This window comes from Nicotiana attenuata, unplaced genomic scaffold (genome assembly GCF_001879085.1).
Source record: "Nicotiana attenuata strain UT unplaced genomic scaffold, NIATTr2, whole genome shotgun sequence".
NCBI classification, from domain to species: Eukaryota; Viridiplantae; Streptophyta; class Magnoliopsida; order Solanales; family Solanaceae; genus Nicotiana; species Nicotiana attenuata.
This window is the reverse complement of record NW_017673311.1, coordinates 78,945-102,928: the sequence shown is the minus strand read 5'-3', so window position 1 is coordinate 102,928 and position 23,984 is coordinate 78,945. Positions and strand designations below refer to the sequence as shown.

The 23,984-nt window shown below is 43.1% G+C and overlaps 1 protein-coding gene across 1 annotated transcript; it reads left to right on the top strand.

Annotated features, from left to right (window-relative positions):
- The first annotated feature begins 7,956 nt into the window (after window positions 1-7,956).
- LOC109216025 lies at window positions 7,957-10,611 on the top strand. The gene is made up of 6 exons (XM_019380152.1): window positions 7,957-7,996; window positions 9,138-9,355; window positions 9,659-9,793; window positions 9,865-10,056; window positions 10,130-10,328; window positions 10,379-10,611. Exons 1-6 carry the CDS (start codon window positions 7,957-7,959, stop codon window positions 10,609-10,611), a joined length of 1,017 nt encoding a protein of 338 aa, XP_019235697.1.
- Window positions 10,612-23,984: the final 13,373 nt, after the last annotated feature.

The following is a 23,984-nucleotide window of genomic DNA, read 5'->3' as shown; positions in this document are numbered from 1 at the left end:
TGATACAAAAGACAAATTATGACAATGCTGCCAACAAGGCCCCGACAATACCTCAAAAGTGGAAGTATACAACAAAGATGTACAACATAACCCCTTGAAGGAGAAAGGGGACTCACCAAGACTTCGAAAGGAGGACACTTCGCTACGCGATCGGCATTGTCCGCTATGGAGCCACCTACATTCATTTAAAAATGTAGCGCTCTCGGCAAAAGGGACGTTAGTACCATGGAATAGTACTAGTTTGTATAACTAAACACCATCTAGTTAGAAAGAACTTTCATACAAGAATAAGGAAATCACAAGTATAACTCAAACACTTTAGATGATCACAACATTATCAAATAAAAGAATCATACAATTTTCACATCGTGTTTCCATAGCTTTTTAGTTTGGGGCACTTCATACTGTTCATCATTGTTCACAATACCACCGCTACCTTGAGCGGAGTCTGATCTCGACCCGATCGGCTAGGTTGCTTCATTTGAGACATACACTTCAATCACAAACACAATACCACCATGTGTGCGGCATGGCATCCGATCTTGGCCCGATCGGCTAGGCCGCCTTACCAAGGCGTTTCCCTTTTCCATCAATCATCTCATTTCAATCTTTGTTTCACATATATCATTTCATGGGCACTTGGGGCCACAGCTATCACGTCATATATTTGGCACTAGGCCACATCTCACATCATTCCCAATTTCATTGTTAGATTTGTAATTTGGGATAATATGTGCACACAAGAGCAAATAAAATTGTAAGCATAGATGAGACTTCGCATAGATGGCACAACATATGCAGCTTCAATCTTAATTTAAGGTCTTAAGCATCTCAATACACGATTCATATTCCTCGCACCTTTTCAAGTTATCAAGAATAGCACATTTACCATATTGAGACACACCTTTCACACATATAAGGTTGCAACCCCAAATTTATGTGAAACAACAATTAATATAACAATTCAACTTTAATCTTACCGTATTGACACAAATACCAACGGAGCTCAATTTCTAAAAGACGGGGTTTTAGCCATACATACCTCAATAGAGCTTTCCTTAAATTCTTATAAAGTTCCGAGAATTCTAGCAATCCCAATCTACTTTGAGACATAACAAAATTGATCATAAATTAGAACGCATTCATGGTTTCAGCTCATTTGAGCATTTTATCATACATTGAGTGTTCATTAAAGTCTTATGGTCCTTTTATGCAAGATTACACTAGCCCTTTCCCCATGCCTCTCTATTTATAATTTCCACATATCTTTTAAGAACACATGCATGCAATGTAGTCACCTTTATCCCCATGAATTACCTCATTAATGACCCTTATAGCTATGTTTAAAATTAAAAGCTGAGGTGATGAAGTCTTACCTCCTGGGATGAAGGTTTAGGTGCCTCACTTGATTATCTTTAATGTTTTAACAAGGATTTGTGGAGCAATTTTTTATGAAGAGCACTTCCCCTCTCTTGGACCCTCTTTCTCACTCTAAAAGCACCAGGAAATAGGCTCAAAATGAGCTATTGCACAAGATATAACGACAGGGGATCGGGTTTAAAATTTAGAAATCTGGAGCCCCGACACCGATCTGCGGTCGCATATGCGATCGCAAAGATGACATGCGGCCCGCAGAATGGACCGCAAAAATGTTCCCAAAAACCTAAACAAAGTGCCTGGGTATGCGACAAGAATGCGGTCCGCATACCTGTTCTGCCGTCGTATAATGCACCGCAGAACTGCTCCTCGCAAAAATTCCAAGGGGATTATGCGACGACTATGCGGACCGCATTCCGATTATGCGATCGCATAATATGCCGCATAGTTGACCTCAAAATTAACCATCACACTGCTTGACTCTGCGGCGACTCTGCGGTCCGCATAGCTGTTATGCGACCACATACTGGACCGCAGAATCGCACTTTTTTGGAAAATATTATTCCTTGACTTTTTAATGCATAGAGAAATCCAAAGGGTCCGAACCGCCACAGGGCCTTACAGTTGATCTCTAAGAACAACGGCCAGGATTTTAAAATGGGACTAGGGCAGGTTTAAGAAACGGGTACCGACCGTGTCATGGGTTGGGTTAATTTAGTTTGGGTTGGGGTATATTAGGCTAGTGTATTAGGTAATTAGGCTGAGGTTGATCCGAAAATAGGTAGAACTTTAGGCTAGTTTTTAAATACCCAATATTCAATAAATATATAATTTATAAAAGTAATTAATAAATAACAAAAATATTATTTGTGCACTAAAATAATGAAAATTAATTACAAAAATTATCAAAATATAAAAAGTCATTTTCTTTATAAAAAATTTAATTATACATTAATATGGAATATTATTGCAAAACTGTGCAATTAGTCCTAAAATGCTAATGTAATTAAAAAATGCACTGAAGAATATTTAAAAACATCATGTTGGTAAAAATGATAAGTTCAGATGATTAAATCATCATAGAAATAATTTGAAGGATAATTACTGGATATTTATATAATAAAATGCGGAAATAAATTTATTTAAAGTCTTTAAAAATTAAGAAAAATTATGAAAAATACTTGTATATGCTAATAAACCAACTGATGATGCATATGCACTATATATATATATATATATATATATATATATATATATATATATATATGAGAGAAAAATTGGGTATCAACAAAAGTTGAGAATGTGCTAGAAGTTGCTTACCAACGATACTTCAAGTGTTAGCCAAATGGTGGATGATCAGTTAGAAAATAACTTGGAGCATCCTCAACGCATATTAGAATAATTTTATATGGAAGAAATAATAATCATAGAAAATGAGGATGAAGAATCACCTAACGAACATGAAATAAGTGAAGAGGAAGAATATTCAAACGAGGAAGGATACTTCGAAGACGACTAGCGTGTTAGTTTTTTCAGGCGCCCTCAACTTATGTAGATTTATATTCGCAATTCTAACATTTTCTTTAATTTATGCAGATGACTGGTAGGGGTCGAGGTATGTCTAGGAAGGATAAGAGGCCTATTGATCATGATGATGGTGCTACAACCTCATTTCCTTCCACTCCACACTTGTATCCCTCTGTTGTTGATGGTCGGCAGCAATCTTCTAGGCACACATCTTCTAGGCACACATCTTCTAGGCACACATCTATCTACTCATCAGACTACCTACCATTCTCTGCCACAAGGTTATACCCCGCTTCCTCCATATGATCTAGCATGTAGTTACATGGGTCCATAGAGTCAGTAGTCACAGGGCCATGTGGTATGATCGTCATCTCCTCCATTTGATTCATCACCAACTGGATCGCATCCATCTAGATTTTAGCCAACCGGCTCGCAGCAGGGGTCTAGATCGATGCAGGGGTGTTGTAACGACCCGACTGGTCATTTTGAACTCTAGCATGTCGTTCGGCAGATTGAGGCCGTGAGCAACTTCATATCAGGTATTATGACTTGTACGCATGGTCGGAATTGAATTCCGGGAAGTTCAGAGTTGATTTGGAAAGAAAATTCTTATTTCGGAAGCTTTAAGTTGGAAGAATTGACTAAGGCTTGACTTTTTAGTAAATGACCTCGGAATTGGGATTTAAAGGTTCCAGCAGGTTCGTATGATGATTTTGGACTTGGGCAGGTCCGAATAGGGTTTCGGATGACCTAGGAGAGTTTCGTCGCCTATTGTGGAAGTTAGCATTTTGGAAGAATTTCATATGTTTTGGGTTGAAGTGCATTTCTGTGTTATCGATGTCCGTTTGGGATTCTGTGCCTGGTAATAGCTCCGTATGGTGATTCTGGTATTGGGAGCGCGATCAAAAGTGGATTTGGAGGTGCATAGGTCATTTTGGAGTCGTTTGGCAAAAGTTAGAAATTTGAAGGTTTTGAGAAGTTTGACCGGAAGAGAACTTTTTGATATCGGGGTCGGATTCCAGTTCCAGAAGTTGGAGTAGGTCCGTAATGTCGAATATGACTTGTGTGCAAAATTTAAGGTCAATTAGAGGTGATTTGATAGGTTCCGGCATCAGATGTAGAAGTTTGAAGTTCTAAAGTTCATAAAGCTCGAATTGGGGTGTGATTCGTGATTTCGGCATTGTTTGGTGTGATTTGAGGCCTCGAGCAGGTCGGCATTTGGTTATGGGACTGGTTGGTGTGATTGGACGGGGTCCTCGGGGCCTCGGGTGGATTCCGGGTGGTTAACGGATCGAATTGGAGTTGGGAGGAAGAGCTGAAGCCTGCTGTCATCTGGTGTAACCGCACCTGCGAAGTCTTGGCCGCAGGTGCGGAGACGCAGAAGCGGGAGTGGCTGGGCTAGGCTGGTACTGCAGACGCGGTCATCTTGCCTCAGAAACGGGACCGCACCTGCGGTAGGAAGGGCGCAGATGCGGAAGTTGAGGGCCTAGAGGAGAACCGCAGAAGCGGATTGTGGGTCGCACCTGTGGAACCGCAGAAGCAGTCAAGTGACCGCAGGTGCGGAAATGCTGGAGGCAGTGAGGTTCTTTAAATCAGGGGTTGGATTCATTTCAACCCCATTTCTTCCATTGGAGCCGATTTTTGAGCAACTTTGAGGTGTCATTTTCATCACCAAGCATGAGGTAAGTGGTTTAAGCTTGTTTAGAGTTAAATACATTGATTATGTATAGATTTTAGCATGAAAATTGGTAGAACTTGGGGTTTGAGGGAAAACCTAGAAAATTGGTATTTTCGAGTTTTGACCACGATTTTGGACATGAAATTAAGAGTAAATTACATATTTGAGTTCGTGAGGTTATGGGTAAAGTTTATCTTCTAAAAATTTCGGATTCCGAGCATGTGGGCCCAAGGGCATTTTTGTCAACTTTTCGATCGGGGTTAGAAATTGTTATGAATTAGATTATTATGAGTAATTGAACATGTATTAATGGGTACACCGGTTATGAAACTTCGGAACGAAATGAGTCTCTTTTCTAACCTTGTAAGAGGGAATTGTCCCTATAGGTGAACTAATTGGATATGTGCTTCTATTTGTGGGGGGGGGGGGGGGGGGGGGGCTATGTACACACGAGGTGACGAGAGTCCGTGCGTAGCTACTATTATGCTTAAGTCCGGGTAGTCTAGGGCCCAAAAGCATGCTTTACTTGTAATATTTGCAACCTTGTTGTCAATTTAAAAATGCTTAAACACATATCGACTGAATAAATAAATTTCTCAAAGGTAAGAAATCATTTCTTGACTTTTAAAAGAGAAACTTGCCTTTTCCTGAATAGGTGCTCCTTGATGAATTCTTGATTTGACTGTTTGAATGTGTTTATCTATTGTGGAACGGGTCGAACGCCTTGGTAGATTAAATAGATGCATCTATGGTTCGTGCCATTCGACCCTCTGGCAGTGCACAGTTTAAATATTGTTGGATCGGGCCGTACGACCTCGGCATGATTTGTGCATGCTTGTATTGCTTGCCTTGAAGTTCATAAATATTGATATTTGTTCTCCCTGGCCAGAGATAAATGTATAAATGATGAAAATGAATTTGGGAAACTTCTATAAAAGAAAGAATTGTTTACTTGCCTTATGCTATTGAGTTACTGCCGTTTTTATGAAAATCATCGCTTTACTATATTATTGGTATATTATTATTGGACCACTAGTAAGTGTCGAAGTTGACCTCTCGTCTCTACTTCTTCGAGATTAGACAGGATACTTACTGAGTGCACGTTATTTTTCTACTCATGCTACACTTGCTGTGCATTTTTGTTTCACAGGAACATGTACCTCTAGCGGCCTAATGGGTGTAGCAGCACGGATGATACGGAGACTTAGGTGAGCTGCATCTCTCGAGGCGACCTGTAGCCGGCATAGTCTCTTTCAGTGTATAGTATTTACCCTCTGTCCAATTTGTATTCCCGGACAGTTATTGTACTTCATTTGATTTCCTAGAATTAGCTCATGCACTTGTGACACCGGGTTCTGGGATAATTACGGGATTATTCAATATTAAGTTTGTTAAAGACATCATTTTATTTCAGTGAATTTCATTATTTATTGTTTAATGCATAAAAAATGATTTCAATAAATACTAAAATGGGAATTTATTTAACTTCTTGGTGTTGGCTTGTCTGACAGTGGTGTCCGACGCCATCACGATCCTTAGTGGATTTTGGGTCGTGACAGGTGTGGATCGCAACCATCTTCATCAGCGACCCCATCTCCCTCTCCGCGGAGTTCGTCTCCTAGCACTTCTAGACTTCGCCTTCGGGATAGTAGCGCTGAGCCAGATGCCTCCCCTTCTGTGCACGCTTCAGATTCATCGGAGGATTATGATCCAGAAGAAGTGTGGTATGATAGTTATCATAGGATGATCATCAGGCCTGAGGGAAATAGGTAAGATTTATTTATTACTTCTTTATTTTTGCTGAATTATAATAGCTACTCTTGTTTATTTAATGTAATTGATATGTTGCAGGTTCATACCTAATCATCGGACTACAAAGATAATCACTGAAACTCTTGGCTGGTTGTATGATGCACCCTATGCGACTTGGATTGACTTTCCACCGGAGCTTGTGCAGCAAATTTTCAACCAATTTAATGTTTTAATAGAACTATTATCTATTTAAGCATTATATCAACGATATGTTCATCTAATGTTGCATACTTCATTTGCAGACTAAGTGTACTTGGGAGGACCGGTATAACAGTGAAATTTGTGCAAATTTTGTATTCAAATGTCGTAAGAGACTATCTGATTCCTTCTGCTCTGCTCGAAAGAAGAGCAAGAAGCCGTCATGAGTTCTACTGCATTTATGGGCTGTTGAGGCAGTGGACAACCGAGAAATTCGAGAAGAAGAGTGAACAGGGAAAGAAGGCCCGAGCATCTGAGAAGGGTGGCTCCTTGCACTGTGTGGGTGCAAGGAGCATGGGGACTACGAGGAGACTACTGATAATTCCTTAAAATATTTACATCTATTTTTATCGAACTATATTTATATATTTTAATTTAGTTAACCCATTTTATTATATTTGTAGGAAGAAAGAAGATGACTCATGATGAATTCTTCATGGAGACTCACATCCGGAAGAAGAAGGCACCGACAAATCTAACTAGATGGGTCGAGGACCGGCAGAGACTGCATATGTAAATTTCATAACAACTATAACTTGAAATTAATGTTTATGTTTACCTTGAAAATGGTAATGACAATTATATTTGATTTTGTAGTTCTAAAAATACGTGATTTATTTTAATACTAGTTGTTTAGGCAATAGACGCTAAGTGTAAATGAAGAGAATAAGGGATGCAAACCAAAGTTGTCACGAATCCAGTATCGAGCTGCTGGAACGAAGGCTTCAAGGCCTATTTAGGGCAGTTGATGATGAGCTATTGACGAAGAAACTATGACAATGGAGGCCTCTAAGATGGCCTTTTGCGGCTAATAATAAGCAATAAATGAACAATGAAGGAATAATGAAAGAATGAGCAAAAAATGTGAAGAACAATTGTTTTAGTAAAGAGAGCAAAGAATGTTTGTTATTCAATATGTCGTCCCTTACAAAATGACAAGGGTACCCTTCATATAGGAGGGGTGAACCCCAACACAGTACATGTCTAATAAATAACAAAGAAATGTTACTAGTACAACGGCTTAGTACGGATTTGTACTATTCTTGCAGACTCTGTCAGTCCTCATCGCGTGCCTTCGGGGGTTTTCCGCCTTTCTATTACGATCACCGACTTGCGCTGCTCCGAGATTGACCTTCGATATGCCCCCTCGAAGGAAGCACCTCGGGGTCCACTTTCAAATTTCACTTCGAGATCCTTGAGGTCGGGCGTTGGAGTGCCGCAGTAGTCCCAAAGTCAAACTCTCCGAATTTGGCTGTATACAGATAGTCCCCGCGTTTCTTAGAATGAAATAATAAGAAACGATCTTGAGTTCTTACCTCCCTGATACCCCCATTGTGACGTCAGCCACGTGAGGTCTTTAAATGATGCGGCAGAAAAAGTTGTACAGAGGTCTTGTCAACACAGGTCTCGAAAAGCACACTAACCGCTATTGGTCGCCCTTTCAACTCCTCCAACTCACTTAGATGACTTATAAATGCTCCAATTCCCTATCTTTCAAATCTTTGCAACATCTTCAGATCTTCAAATTTTCGTCAACAATTTCCTGCTGTTTCCCCTTTTCTGTATTCACTTCTGCGTCACCTTGCTTCTAAACTTTGTTATAACCATGGCTAAAACCTCTAAGACAGTACCCCGAAAGGGGGAGCCCCTTCTTCGTCATGCTCGTCTAAGAGCAAAAAGGTGGTGCCTCCCAGTGTTGAGGAGTGCGTTCCGTGGTCCTTCGATACATCCTCCGATTTAAAAATTGACAAACCTTCTTCGGTACCAGGCCGATGTGAGCCCATGTATCGGTATATTAGTCTAATAACCGACATAGAAAAGGTAAAAATAGACTGCCACTGGGGAGAGGCGGTACAAGCTGAGGTCCCTTCATCAGAAGAGGACATAACCACACACAAACCTGGTTTCCTCATTGTATATACGTATCCCTTCACCTTAGGTCCTGTAGATTCTTCTTCTCCGCCGATAGACCCGATGATCCTCAATTTTTGTCGACAATATCGAGTGACGCTTGGTCAAATCTACCCTTGTTTTTGGAGAATCGTCTACTTGATTAGACATTTTTTGAATATGAACGAGGGGATGTCGTTCACCCTCGATCATCTGATTAGATTGTATAGCCCTTGTTTCTAGTCGGGGGGGGGGGGGGGAGTCGCTTTGCCCGAGTCAGGACATTGGACCTCATCCCTATCGAGAAGTGCCATTCCCTGAGGAATGGAATACGAGACGTAAGTGCCACCGCACCGAGCAATGTTTTATCACCTGAATGCCCTCTTTTACTGTTTCAAACTAATTCCTTTCTTTTTCTTAATTGATTCTCTTCTGGTTACGTAGCCACCGTGTGGTTCCCTGGCATGGTCAACGACCTCCCGAGCTAGGTTAAACTTCTAGACTCCACCTCCTCGTATGACAAGCACATTTGGCGAGACTTGGCCAAAACTCGATGGGAGGCTAAAAATCATGATATGTCCTTGCTGCTATCGCCTCTAAATTCCTTCCAAAATAGATTCTTTGGTGGTATGTTTGACATTTTACTCTTGTGCAGTCCTCGGGAAAGCCGTTTTAATGAGGTCGCCTCCTCCTGGCGAAGAGGAGATACAAAAATCCGCCAAGGACAGAAAGAGAAAGAAGGAGACACCGGCGGAGTCCCCGAAACCAAAGAGAGCTAAGGCTCGAAAACCCAGGGACGACGCAACGGTCCTTACTTCAGCAGCTGCTGAGAGTCTTCGTGCCGAAGGGGAAGACGATGATAGTTGCCTGCTGGTACATAGGGCAAGATGATGCGTTGATGCTTCGGAGGTTTCCGGGGAGAAGGCTGTCGAGTCAGAGGTAGCCGATGCGGCCCCACCTCATATTGAGGAGCCCCTCGAGGAGGATTAGGGTGCAGTCACCGAACCGACCGTTGAAGAAGATACAGCTTGTGCAGAAGAGTATTTGGTTGGCGCACTCGGAGGATCCCGCTCCGAAGCCCTTCAAGGGCGAGAGGAAGCCTCGATAGAGGTTGATGTCATAGGCGGTCTTCAATCAGGCCCATCGTTTTCCCCGGGGCAAATACGGGATGCCTAGAACAAGAGGACTCCCGATGTGGGGACACCCCGAGAAGGGGATGATGCATTTGGAGATTTCTTTGTTGGTGTTGAAGAGGATACCGATCTCAATGCTCCACTCATTCTTGAGGAAGCTGCGAAACTTCAAAAACAGGTGATTTTTGACATAAACGTTGTCTTGAGTTTTGATCTTCGCTTTCCTAACTTCTTCCCTTCGTGTTATAGGTCATGATGTTGTATGACCAGGCCTTCTCCAAGTTACGAGCTGAACTGACTCATTGTGAAGGTGAGTTTGAGAAGCTCTCTTCGGATTCAAATGAACTAAAGGCTCGATACGCCCAAAGGGAAAAGGAATTGAACAGCCTTCGGGGAGGTTCAGAGAAAATGCTTCAAGAGCGGGCCAACTTTGTCGAGCAGGTAGATCAGTGATCACGAGCTTACCTTTTGTTTTCATAAATTGGTGTTTATTATCTTGACTTGGAATTTGCAGATTAAGCGAAGGGATGCCCTAGCGGCCAAGGATGTGGAGATCCTTGAGCTGAGACGGTACAAGGATAGCATGGCCCTGGAAAGGGATGCTCTTCGAGGGGAGCTAGCCTCGACACAGAGTCTTCTTCTCGGTGCTAAAGAGGAGGCTCACAAATTCGAGGCGCTTCATGCTGAGTCAGCCGCCGCGTTATCATCGGCAGGTCGGAAGCCGATGAACTCATATCCTCATATCGGAAAGATGTTGTTGCAGCGAATGCTCGAGCCAGGGAGATATCTAACAAGGCCGTGCTCAAGCTAGCTCGTTCCCTTACATATGCTCGATTAGAGGCTAGGAGGCAGGCCTTTGAAGAAGTGCACGCCAAGGGTTTCGACCTCTCTGCCGAGATTGAAGAAGCGAAGGCCTTGGAAGAGGAGTCTGCAGCTCTGACTACTTCGGACGAGGGCTCTTCAAGTAGCTCAGAGAGTAGTGGAGATGAACACTAGGCCACCTTTGCTTTTTTACTTCTTTTTGAATGTGGACTCCTTGTGCGAGCTTTTGTAAATGCACTTTTTTTAAATGCACTTTGTAGATACATTATTGGAAGGCAAAGGATTTTCTTTTTTTAATGTCTTTAGAGTTTTGCCTTTTAGTGTTCATGCCAAAGTCAGGCCCCGACTTTGAACTTAACTCTTTTGAGCTTGGTCTCGGAATGATAGACACCCTTGTGGTCGGGTTGTTCTGGTTTCGGTCGCACACCTTCCTCCAGTCGGGTTGATAAGGAATCGATTTGACTCCTCTATCCCTCGAACACCGCGTGATGGCGTCATTCCTGCGATATGACTGTGGATTGACCGAAGTGGCCCCGTCGGTGCATTTTCCCAGAAGGTCATAAGTGCTTTGTCAAAGCGGGTTAGCTATCAAAGTTAAACGAATAGTCGTCGCTCTTCTTATATATACTCGCTTTCCTTTCATTGAGGGATTTGCCGCTTCGTGCAACTATCTTTCTCTATAGAGTTCCTCCTTTTGCGCTAGTCCTAGTGCCGTATCATATCAAAGTTTTTGCCTGAATTTCCAACTTCCCTTTCTTGTTTTGAAGGAACCATGGCTACCATGCCCAAATCCGCTCATCAGAAAGAGGGAAGTCCCACCTCTGTTTCTCGCCCGGCCGGTGGCACACCGCCAGCTTTTGGCAAACCGACTTCGAACTCTTTCGTATCGATGAGAGATTTTGCAATAGAGAAACCTCTCGACATTCTGGGACATCGAGAACATGCATCCAGGTTCATTCGCTCGATAGAAGAGACATACCTTGAGGCTGTGAGGAGAGATTGCAGATGGAGAGAAAAGGTGAGGCTGCAGATACCCTCTCGGGAAGATGACAATCCGACCCACGTAGAGGGGTTTCTGAACTTGTATACGTACCCTTTTACGTTGGGTCCTCTCGAGTTACTTTGGCACGGATTCATTCGTCTTCTGGCGGATCGTGTTGATGATGAGATTTTTCGCTGAGAAGGCCGACCTCGAGTTCACCCTTAGCTACTTCATCAGGTTGTATCGGCCTTTGCATTATCGAGGTCTAATTACACTACAACGTCGATCCACCAATCCCCTTATCACTAGTGATGAAGAGGACAAGGATCGAGGGTGCATGAGTCGATTTGTCCGAGTGAGGACTGTCGATATTATTCCCGCAGAGTTCCTACCATTTCCCGAAGAATGGAATTTCAAGTGTAAGTGACATACCGAACTCTATTATTTTTGTTCTTGATGGGGCCAGATTTCGTGAGGACGTTTTCTTTCGTTTTTCGCAGCGATCCCGTGGATGCCACATGAGGTCCCCGATCTTGCGGACTGGGCTCGCAAACTGGTAGCCTCTTCGACTTATGACGAGCGCAAGTGGTGAGATTTGTCGAAGGGCAAATGGGAGGCTAAGCACCATGGTATGTGCAATGTAGTCCTTCTCTCGGAGGGTATTTTCCTTTACGCACGCTAATTTCTTTATTTGCAAGCATCGGTGAGTTTTCTGAGGTGAGACCGTCCCCTTACGAGGAGCAGGAAAGACCTTCAACTTCTGAGTCAAGGAAGGATAATAAAAGAAAGAGGTCCTCAAATGACGAGGATTCTCACAGCAAGGCAGGATCCGCTCGAGGGCGTGAGTAGGGCATTGTCGCTGACGAAGATCTCATCTTTATCGGTAGCTCTGTGGACATCAATGCACCCGGAGAGGATGATTCTATATAGACGGCTCGAACCAGGAAGCCTCCCGAGGCTGTTGAACCTGCTGGGCTTGAGGCCCCTAATCTCGATGGAGAGATTCCACAAGAGAGGAGGGGCAAAGGTCCTTCATTACCTGATTTGACAGCTGGTTCCCGGGAGACGGGAAGTGCTCCGAGTGAAATAGACTTTGTCGTATCCCCGCCCGGACAGGGCGTCTCGGGTTGCTCAATCGAGGCCAAAGAGACCGAGTCGGTAGATGCAAAATTGACCTTCGAGGAAGCTCGGCGACTCTGCTCTATGGTGCGTTTTGAGTTCATTATTACTTTTCCAACTTCGTGCTTTCTTATGTTTGACCGAACCTTCTTTCTCATAGGCCTTCGATAAGCTCAAGTCTGAGTTGCTTCGCTGCGAGGCAAAGTTGTGTAAAGCCTTGAATGGGGAGAAATCTCTCAGGCTTTTTGGTGACAAGAAGGCAAAAGAGTTGATACATCTTCGATCGGAGTTGAACTGATGTTGTGATTATAAAGGCAAGCTCGAGAAATAGGTAACCCTTATTTGGAAGGAATACAGGCTTCTTCTCCCATCTTTGGAAACTAACGTTTCAGTATCTCAGTTGCAGGAAAAGACTGAGATGTTGGAACGCCTCCGGGGCGAAGCCAACCAGGTTAATTCTGAATGCAACGAGTTGAAAGCATAGATAGATGCTCATGTTGCGTCCAAAAGGAATGCTTTGGCTAAGGCCTCCGCCCTTGAAATACAACTTCGTAATGCTTGAGAAAGCAGCTTGGTCCAGACAAGCACGATTCCCAAACTTGAAATAGATCTTTTGAAGATGAAGGCCGAGATTGTGGATGCTCGAGCCGAAGTCGTAGGGGTTCGGGCAAAGGCCGATAAAAAGGTGGCCATCTATTTGAAAGATCCTGTTGAAGCTCGTTCGAAGTTGAGGGGGGCTTTTGATCGAGAGAGGAGGAGCAATGAATATGTCCGATGTAGATCCCGCAGGGAAACTCTCGAGGAGATTCATGGTAAGGGCTTCGATCTCTCGGAGGTGATAGGGCAGGCCAAGGCTGATGAGTTTGACGCCAAGTTCCTCGTTTCCGATGCTGAAGACAATGAGGAGGAGGCCGGTGAGGGAGTTGGTCCCGAGGGAGCCGATTGAGACATAGTCCCCGAGGGGGAAGGCTATGTTTTTCTGTCTCGTTCTTTGAATCGAGATCCCCGTGGGAGTGCTATGAATGTATCTCTATTCCATTATTTATAATAAAAAAGGAACCCTTTGGTTTTCCTTTTATATAAATTCCCACTTTCTTGTGTCTTTGTTTATGCTTTGAGTTTTGATGCTTGTTGACAAAACAACTGATAATATTTCATCGTTAAGGGCTTGATCCTCGGATCAAGTTTTGACTCAGGTTCATCGACCCTTAGGTTTTCAACATATTGGCCCTTAGGCTCTTTTAGGCTTGCACTTAGGCTCTTATACATTGGCCTTTAGGCTCTTTTAGGCTGGCCCTTAGGCTCTTAAGTATTGTCCCTTAGGCTTTTTTAGGCTGGCCCTTAGGCTCTTACGCATTGGCCCTTAGGCTCTTTTAGGCTGGCCCTTAGGCTCTTACGCATTGGGTTGGGTCGATGCGACCTCTAATATGGCTATAGTTTTCCCTCATTTTGGCTAAAGACTTTTGAAGTTATGATTATGCCTTGGCATGTTTTGTGTTCGTCCGACTCTTCGACGGCTCAAACGAGAACCTCGATCATGAGTCGATATGCGACGATATTTGAGTACCTCGGGAGGTCCGCTCAAAGGTTGAGTTTTTGAAACATTTTCATTGAAGGCTGATTGTTTTCGAAGCCTTTTTATTGTTCAGAGCTGATATTTATCGAAGCTCTTTTGCTTATGCTGAGGGTAGCATGATTAACCGGTTCTTTTCGAAGTACTTTCGAAGTATTTGGAGGCCTTTAGTTTTATGCGGCAGTCGGACGTCTCTGAGCCGCGTTAATTTGGTCGTAGCCTTTTAGATCGACCATAGTCTTTATGTTTGGTCGTAGCCTTTAGTCCCCATGTGCGGTGACCTCGGCGTCTATATCGAGGGTATGCCTTTTTAGGGGTCTTACAAGTTCAAATATATAGCCTTGGCCTTAATATCGGGGGTTATGCCTTTTTTAAGGTCTTATAAGTTTGAGCACGCCTTGTTGAAGGGCTTACAGGCTTGATGTTGCCTTAGTGAGGGCTTATGAGTTTGAAGTTTCTTGATCAAGGTCTTACGAATTCAAGTTTTTGATGGCTCGATGAGCTGACTGTCAAAGACAGTCCCCGAGTGTCTGAGAGTTTTTGGCTCTTGGGCCGTTTTGCGTGAAAGTAGTGAACTTCTTCGCGGTGCAGAGTGTTTTGATAAGCAAAGAGGCTTCCTCAATTACTTGATATATGCGTACACGTTTTTTGCTTTTGGAGGCTCGATTATTCTACATGGACACAGCTCATTTGACCGTTTGGCCCAATACAACATTCTCCTGTCGAGGTCCTCCTAGGCATAGTTTGATTTCTTCCGAGAGGTGACCTCCTGGGGTGATTCCCCCCGTACCGCGAACATCTCTCTTGCTGTATGCTGCTCCCCGTACACTGCTTTTACTCCATCCTTGGTTGGAAATTTCATCATTTGATGGAGGGTTGATGGCACTGCCCTCATACTGTGTATCCACGGCCTTCCAAGCAAGGCATTGTATCTCATGTCACCTTCGATGACATGAAACTTGGTATCTTGGATTGTACCAGCTACATTGACCAGGAGGATGATCTCCCCTTTCGTCGTCTCGGTCGCCATGTTGAATCCATTGAGGACTCGAGAGGCGGGCACGATCTGATCGAGCAGTCCGAGCTGCTTCACCACCCTCGACCTGATTATGTTGGCCGAGCTACCTGGGTCCACAAGCACACGTTTAATTTGAAATTTATTCAAAAGAAAAGAAATTACCAGTGCGTTATTATGAGGCTGAGACAAGGTCTCGATGTCCTCTTCGCTGAATGTGAGAGCATCCTCTGGTATGTAACTCCGAGTCCGGTTTCCCCTGGTGATGGAGATTTCCTGTCGCTTGACAATGGGTCCCCGCGGGGAGTCAACCCCTCCAATGATCATGTGGGTGACGTGCTGTGGTTATTCTGGTTCGTTCTTCCTGTTCGCCTCTCTTTCCCGAAATTGCTTTTTAGCTCGGTCGCTGAGGAACTCTCGAAGGTGCCCTTCGCTGATCAGTCGGGCTACCTCTTCTCGAAGCTGTCTGCAGTCCTCAGTCCTATGACCGTAAGTGCCGTGATATTTGCATACCAAGTTAGGGTTCCTTTGTGAAGGGTCTGACAGTATAGGTTTTGGCCACCTGGTATCTTTGGTTTTACCTATGGCCGACACGATGTCCGAGACATCAATGTTGAAGTTGTACTCGGATAGCCGGGGTTCCCCTACCGGCCCATTGTGCCTATCGAACCTGGTTCTATCCGTGAGTCCCCAGGAGATTTGACCCTGATCTGTTCCTCGATTGCCTCGAGGTATGTCACATTTTGGGGCGTTTCTTCGATCTTCTACATACGGCTGGTATCTTTCCTTGTTTGGTCTCGGCTCCCTTTCTGTAAACCTTTGTTCCTTTGTTAAGGGCCTGTTGGGGTACACTAAGCCTGAGGGAGCTCCTAATTGGTCGTCTTCGACACTGATCTTTGATTGATACCTGTTGTGCATATCCGCCCAGGTCACGGCGGGATATTCGATCAAATTCTATTTTAGTTGCTTCGAGGCTACCGAGCTTTGTTCGTTCAAGCCCTGAGTGAAGGCTTGTACTGCCCAATCGTCAGAGACTGGCGGTATTCCATTCGTGCCATCTGAAATCAAGATACAAATTCCTTTAGCATCTCGTTTTCTCTCTGCTTGATTTCGAAGACATCAGACTTCCTGGTGGCGACCTTGATGGCACCGGCGTGTGCCCTCACAAAAGAGTCTGCCAACATTACAAATGAATCTATCGAGTTCGGAGGTAGGTTGTGGTACCACATCATTGCCCCCTTCGATAGTGTCTCTCCAAATTTCTTTAGCAAGACGGATTCAATCTCGTCGTCCTTTAAGTCATTCCCTTTTACAGCACAAGTATAAGTGGTAACGTGCTCGATGGGGTCCGTGGTCCCGTTATAATTTGGGACATCGGGCATTCTGAATTTCTTCGGGATGGGCTTCGGAGCCGCACTTGGTGGGAACGGTTTCTATATGAACTTCTTTGAATCTACGCCCTTCGGGATCGGAGGCGCGCCCGGGATCTGATCGACCCTCGAGTTATAGGTCTCCACCTTTTTATTGTTATCCTATATCTTCTTTTCTCCTGATTCAACCCTTTTGGTGAGGTCCTCGAGCATCTTCATAATAGCGAGGTATGTTGCTGACTCGTTGTTACTTGATCTCTCCGGTGTCTGCTCGACTCAAGGAGCCATTTCCGGTGCTACTATGCTTGGAGCTTTCTGGTGACTTTGTAGCTGAGCGATAGCCACTTGTTGTCTTGCAACATTTCAAAAATGACTTGAAGACTAACGTCTTTTTCCTCACCGCGCACACTTCTGCCAGTAGGACGGCTTAGATCGATATGCACAACGTTCCGTGAGCTCACGTTGATGGGGATTTGTGCTGGTGCCTTCTATGGGTTTTGCGGTGGTACACCGGCATCTGCTGGTGCTACCCCTGGGTTTTGCGGTGGTACACCGGCGTCTGCACTGTTTTCTCCCTGAAGCCCAATACCGTTATTTTTGCGTGCATTTGCTGAGTTAGACATTTTGACCTGAATTCAGAGATTCTTGGACAAGAAAAAGTGTGAAGAATAACTTGTGTTTTCAGAAAACTAGCACCAAAACAATCACTATTATTTTTAGCCCCACGGTGGGTGCCAAACTACTTACCTTGAAAATGGTAATGACAATTATATTTGATTTTGTGGTTCTAAAAATACGTGATTTATTTTAATACTAGTTGTTTAGGCAATAGACGCTAAGTGTAAATGAAGAGAATAAGGGATGCAAACCAAAGTTGTCGCGAATCTGGGTCTCGAGCTGCTGGAACGAAGGCTTCGAGGCCTATTTAGGGAAGCTGATAATGAGCTATTGACGAAGAAACTACGATAATGGAGGCCTCTAAGATGGCCTTTTGCGGCTAATAATAAGCAATAAATGAAGAACAATAGATGAACAATGAAGGAATAATGAAAGAATGAGCAATACATGTGAAGTGCAATTGTTTTAGTAAAGAGAGCAGAGAATGTTGTATGTTATTCAATATGTCGTCCCTTACAAAATGACAAGGGTCCCCTATATATAGGAGGGGTGAGCCCCAACACAGTACATGTCTAATAAATAACAAAGAAATACTACTAGTACAGTTGTACAACGGCTTAGTACGGATTTGTACTATTCTTGCAGACTCTGTCAATCCTCATCGCGTGCCTTCGGGGATCTCCCGCTTTTTACCTTCGATATGCCCCTCGAGGGAAGAACCTCGGGATCTGCTTTCAAATTCCACTTCGAGCTCCGCGAGGTCGGGCGTTGGAGTGCCACAGTAGTCCCAAAGTCGAACTCTCTGAATTTGGCCGTATACAGTTTATAATATTATATAATTAATAATTTTCTATCTTCTAAACAAAGGGTCAGTACAAGATTAATGTGGAGGAGTACACTCAGAGCTTTCCACCGAATGAGCAAGGCGAGCGACCATCCCTTTCATACGAAGAAGCACAGAAGATATGGTTGGATGTTGTCGGTGGTCCTAACAAGGGGATAGCATACGGCCTTCCAGAGAGATCATTTCGGTGCTACAGGGATGGATTGCAAGGTATAAGGACTTCTGCCCAAGGCGAGGCAATTGATAGGTCGACTATCTCGTCTATGGAAAAGAAGATCACAAAGCTGACAGCAGAGCTTGAAGAGACAAAGGCTAGAGAACCAAAAAAAGATGAACAATTTGGTACCTTACCAGTTCAGCTAGAAAAGAGGGACCAACAATTTAATCTCCTTCAAGGTCAGCTAGCCAATCTTCTTGCTAGTGGTGCTTTCCCCATTCCCCGGTCTCGTGAGCCTTCCCCATATGCTAATCCTTCTCGTCGTGATCCTTCGAACCATGCCGACGATGAAGGTTCTAGTAGTGAAGATGGATATGGTGCAATATAAAACACTCATTGAATGGTGTGTACTGATAAACAAAGTCTTGAACTTGTGAATATTTAGTTGGGAATAGTTTTGAATGATGATTGTATTATTGATATTATTTTGTTATTGAACATTTGTACAGTTGTTGTGGTTAGCGTTGTTATAAGCGTTGTTGTTTGTTAATTATTGTTGTTGGTTAATTGTTGTTGGTGGTTAATTGTTGTTGTTGTTGGTTAATTATGGTTGAATGGCAGCAATGTAATGTTGCCATTATAGGATGGATATTGGTTGTAATTGGCAGGTGGTGTAGCTTAAAAACAGGCATATTATTTTCGGTTTTTACCCAGAAAATCGATCGAAGTCGGTCGGAAATCTTATTTTTTCCCCATAAATTCAAAATTTCCGACCAAAGTCGGTTGGAAATGTCTTTTTAAATTTATTTATTTTTTAGTATACAGACCGATTTCGGTCGGTTTATTACAATTTACAAATAATTATAAAATTATTATATATTTAAAATTTCGACCGATGTCGTCCGCTATTTGAAAAATTAAAAAAAAGTTTAATTAATATCAAACGATTTCGGTCGGTATATTTATCTTTGTTGTCAGTCAATGCGTTGAAATAATCGACCATACACTTTAGCGACCATTATTTTTTCGACTAATTAAAAGCGGTCGGAAATCGGTCGCTTTTCCTCAAATTCCGATCGATATCGGTATAATTCAGGTATATGATGTGTTTAATGTGCATTGTCATCAATGTAACACTAAAGCCAAAATGAGAAATAGTATTCTATCTATACACCCTACGAAATTCTCAAATGACTCAATGATTTGGGAGCTAACAGGGGAAGGAAATTTTTCTTTAAAAAGTTATTATAAACTAATTAGCTCTAGCGACAAAAACTCAACAGACTTTAGTTGGATTTGGGAAATGAGCTGCCCAAACAAGATAAAATTTTTGTTATGGAAATGTCTTCACAATAAACTTCCTACACGATCCTACCTCCACCATATAGGCATGAACATTGATCCTATATATCCAATGTGTAAAAATGATAAAGAAACCATTGAGCATATTTTTACGAACTGCAATGCAATATTTAATTACTGGTTATCGAAGGGCTTAAAGGCCTCCGCTCATCATACCCACTGGCTTCAAACCATTAGAAATATGAATAACATCACTCCTTCCCCTTATCTTACATGGGAAGAGTTATACCCATTTGTTCTTTGGAGCATTTGGCTTAACCGTAATAATAATATTCATTCCAACACGACATACAACTTTAACCCTACTCATGCCATGGCCCTAGCAACTGAGTTTAAACTCCTTATGCAAAAGGAACAACCAACTGCTCATTCCCATGCAATTAAAGTTGCATGCAACAAGCCCCTCCCAAATTTTTACAAACTAAACATACATGGTGCTTTCAAGGAAAAAGATAACCTAAGGGGTTTAGGAGGAGTATTCAGAAACAAACTAAGGGGTTTAGGAGGAGTATTCAGAAACAATAATGGTACGTGGATTATGGGTTACCAACATCAATGCCCATCAAGTTCATAACTTCAGGCTGAACTAGAAGCTCCCAAGGAAGGACTCAGTATAGCTCTTACAAAAGGATACACACCTTTGATCATCGAAACTGATGCTCCAGCTGCAGGTGGTTAATGCTCCAGCTGAAGCAGCCGTCAATCAGCCATAATTTCAGGGAAAGGAACAAAGTGGCCCATAAGCTGGCAAAGGAAGCTCTCAATAGTGCTAAGGTACATCTACTTCTAGGCAAACCGCCCCCTTATGTTATAAATAATCCGGCAATAGATAGGGCGGGAAGTGTTTATTTTGTTAAAAATATTAGTACTGAAGTATGTTGTAAGCTAGCCAACTTGGGCAATACAAATGTCCTTAAGGCTTGTAGTTTTCTATATGATGTAACAAACACTAAAAATTATTTCAGTAAATATTCTTTGTACCTCTACTATTAGGTGTTTTAGGTACATGTTCCCTTATAAATAGAAAAAGGCATAATTATAGGGAACATGAAATATTCACTTATAAGAAAATCATTGACATTCTCTGTAGAATCTTGCTTTATTGCACACATACAGAATATACATTTTTCTTAAGATTCTTGCCTAACCTTCCCACACGATCCAAGAACGATCTGAATATTTAAAGGTTCATCAATCATTCATCATTGTCAGAAAGAATATCCACGGATCTCGTCCTTTTTGGGTGACTCATATGTTCTTATTTATTTAAGTGTCATTCATTGCTATTTATTGTTATTTAATGATATCTCCTTCCTTTTTGGGTTATTGAATATTTCTAGTATTATCAACATTTATTGCCACTTAGATCATTTACATATTATCTCACTACAAAATCGGTTAATATATCTTTTGGACATTAATATTTGCTAGATTGACTCTATTTTATTAAACCTAATTGTCTAAACCCATTTATGTGGGGACTTCTTAGCCAATCTTCTAGTCTCCATTAGATCTACAACTCACATGATTTGCCAAAACTAAAAAACCACAAAATTTTCTCCTTCTCTGCATGTATAGAAGTTTACATGGCAGGTCACCAAGGAAACGGAGCAAAGGTGACAAGTGACATCTCCGGCAACCTCATAAAGGCTATTAACGAGAGCTATGAAACACTAGGCGATGATGTGACATCCGATGCCTCCCCCAGGAGCGAGACATCTCCCCCTCACTATAGCACAAAGAAACAAAATGGAAAAGGGTCTTCCACGTCCAAAGGAGAAGGGACGCAAACCTGCCATGAAAAAGACCTCGAAGCATGGTTGACCGATACCTTAGTAAGCGTGCTCAACAAACAAGCTCCATGACTGACTATAGAAACCACTGAGCGCCCACACGGTACAACGATGAGACGATTAGGGCGTCCACACGGTACGACGATGAGACGAGCAGAGCAATCAACCAGACCCTCTAATGCCAGGTATAACTCATAATATTACTGATAGTGCAGGTGACAGCGTGCTCGCCGTTGTATTAAAAAGAATGGAAGAAATGGTGAATGAGAACAAAACGCTCAGAGACCAAATGAAAGAACACCGAAAACGAGTCGACAAGATGCCGGGCGCCCTTAAGCTACTGCCGAAGAGGGACGCCGACAGGTTCGTAGAGCAGCCGTATAGCGAGGAAGCGGCGCCATATGCCATACCCAAGACCTTCAAAATGCCATCATATATCAGGATATAAAATGGGACAACCGACCCCGAAGATCACATGACTCATTACATTGCTGCCATGAAGGGTAACAACCTCACCAAGGAACATGTGTCCTCCATTTCGCTGAAGAAATTCGGCGAAACCCTTACTAGAGGGGCATTAACATGGTATTCACAGCAACCAGCCCGCTCCATGGAAACATTCGAAGAAATGGACGATAAGTTCATGACGATGCATGTCGGGGCCAAGAAAGCCAAAACAAGAGTAAACTACATCTTCACCATCAAGCAGTCCCTAGGAGAGGGACTAAGGGACTTCCTCACCCGATTCAACAGGGTAAGGATTACCTTACAAAATATGTCCGAAGGGAAGGCAGTCGCAGCCTTTCAGAACGGGTTGAGAAGAGCAGGCTCAAGAGCGACCAAAAAGTTGTTGAGCCGATTATGGGACAAAATCTATAATGCCTACTATGGCGAAGTTCAAGCAGATGATGACGACCTCAACGGACCAACTTGACAGCTCACCTCGGTACAAGCCGAGCACAGGAAAGAACAAAGAGATAACCCGCACCTCCTCCCTTCCTTTATGATGATGGCCCATCTAGGCCAAGAACGGGGACTAATATGAACGAGAGAGGTATGCCCCCTTGTTATCTGCCCACAACTTTTGTGTTTCACCTACAGAAATAGTCTACGTCCTGGAGAAACTCGGAACAAAGGTGAAGTGGTCGCCAAAGATGAGGTTCGATCCAAGTACCAGGAAATTCGACGCCCTCTGCGAATTCCACTAGGAACGCAGACAAAAAATAGAAGATTGCGTCGCCCCAAGGCAATAGGTAATGAACATGTTGCAGCAAGGGCACCTCAAAGAGCTGTTGAGCGATAAGGGACGGAGCACCTTCGACAGGGGTCGAGAACGTCAAGGCCCGCCAGAGTCGCCCACACCGAGCTGCACCATCAATATAATTATTGGCGGCAATGATGCATCCGTCAACAACATCAAGTTCACTACCACTCACAAGCTCAAAAGATCGATCACCCACGAATGGTACGATAGAATTGAAGAAAGTATCATCTTCAACGAGTCAGGTGCCGATGGTTTGACTTTCCCTCACAACGATGCTCTTGTCATCACTTTACGAATTTTAGATATTGATGTTAAACATATCATGGTAGATGATATGAGCGGAGCGTACATTATCAATCCTCGAGTCCTCGCCCATATGAGACTCGAGGACAAGATAGTGCCACGTTTCATCACACTAACCGATTTTAACAATGCAGTTGAACGAACATCGATAGGAATTACACTCTCCACCCTTGCCGGTGGCATAACTCTGGAGACAATGTTCCACATCATGGACCAGGTCACCACATACAATGCCATAGTAGGACGACCATGGATACATCCTAGAGAGTCGTCCCCTCCAATCTGCACCAAGTGATCAAGTTCCTAATACCTTGGGGAATATTCAGGATACGAGGAGAACAACGCACGTCCTGATAATGCTACCGCATCGCCATGGATGTATCGACAACCCAACAAAAGAAAGATAAGGAAAAAAGAAGCATAACAATCAACAGGGTCGAGGTCGACACAAGAAGAGACTAGGGACGTCATTATAGATCCTGAAACGGTCAAAGCCACGGACTCAACTATAGAGGACCTTGACCCCCTTCAGTTAGATCTCAGTGACCCCAGCAAAAGGGCCTACATCTGCTGCAAACTCTAAGAACCATGTAAATTTAGTCAATATTTAATGACTAAAGCTGATTAGTTTGCCTTCAGCCATGCAGATATGCCGAGCATCCCCAAAGAGATCGCCACACACAAGTTAAACGTCGACCCATTCTATCCCCCTGTAAGGCAGGTCAGACGAAATTTCAACCCCACCATCAATGATGTCTGTCACGACCTAACTCTATGTCAGGCTGTGATGGCATCCAGCACCATTGCTAGACAAGCCAACAGTGAACAACCTAGTGATTTCCCATTTTTATTAAGTGATTCAAACAGCTAACTTCCTTAAATTTAAAATATTTGATCAATTTGTTCTCAAAAGTTCATAACCCCATAATTAAAGTGATTACCCAACCCTAAATGCAAGATTCCTAAAATTCACTCCCAGGCCCACGTGCCCGGGTTCCGAAAATTTTGGAAGAAAGTTGTTACCCATAACTTAAGGAACATAAATATATGATTTTTACTAAGTTCCATAATAAATTTCGTGGTCAAATCTCCTTTTTATCAAAAACCTAGGTTTTCTTCTAAACCCTTAATTTTCACTAATTTTTAC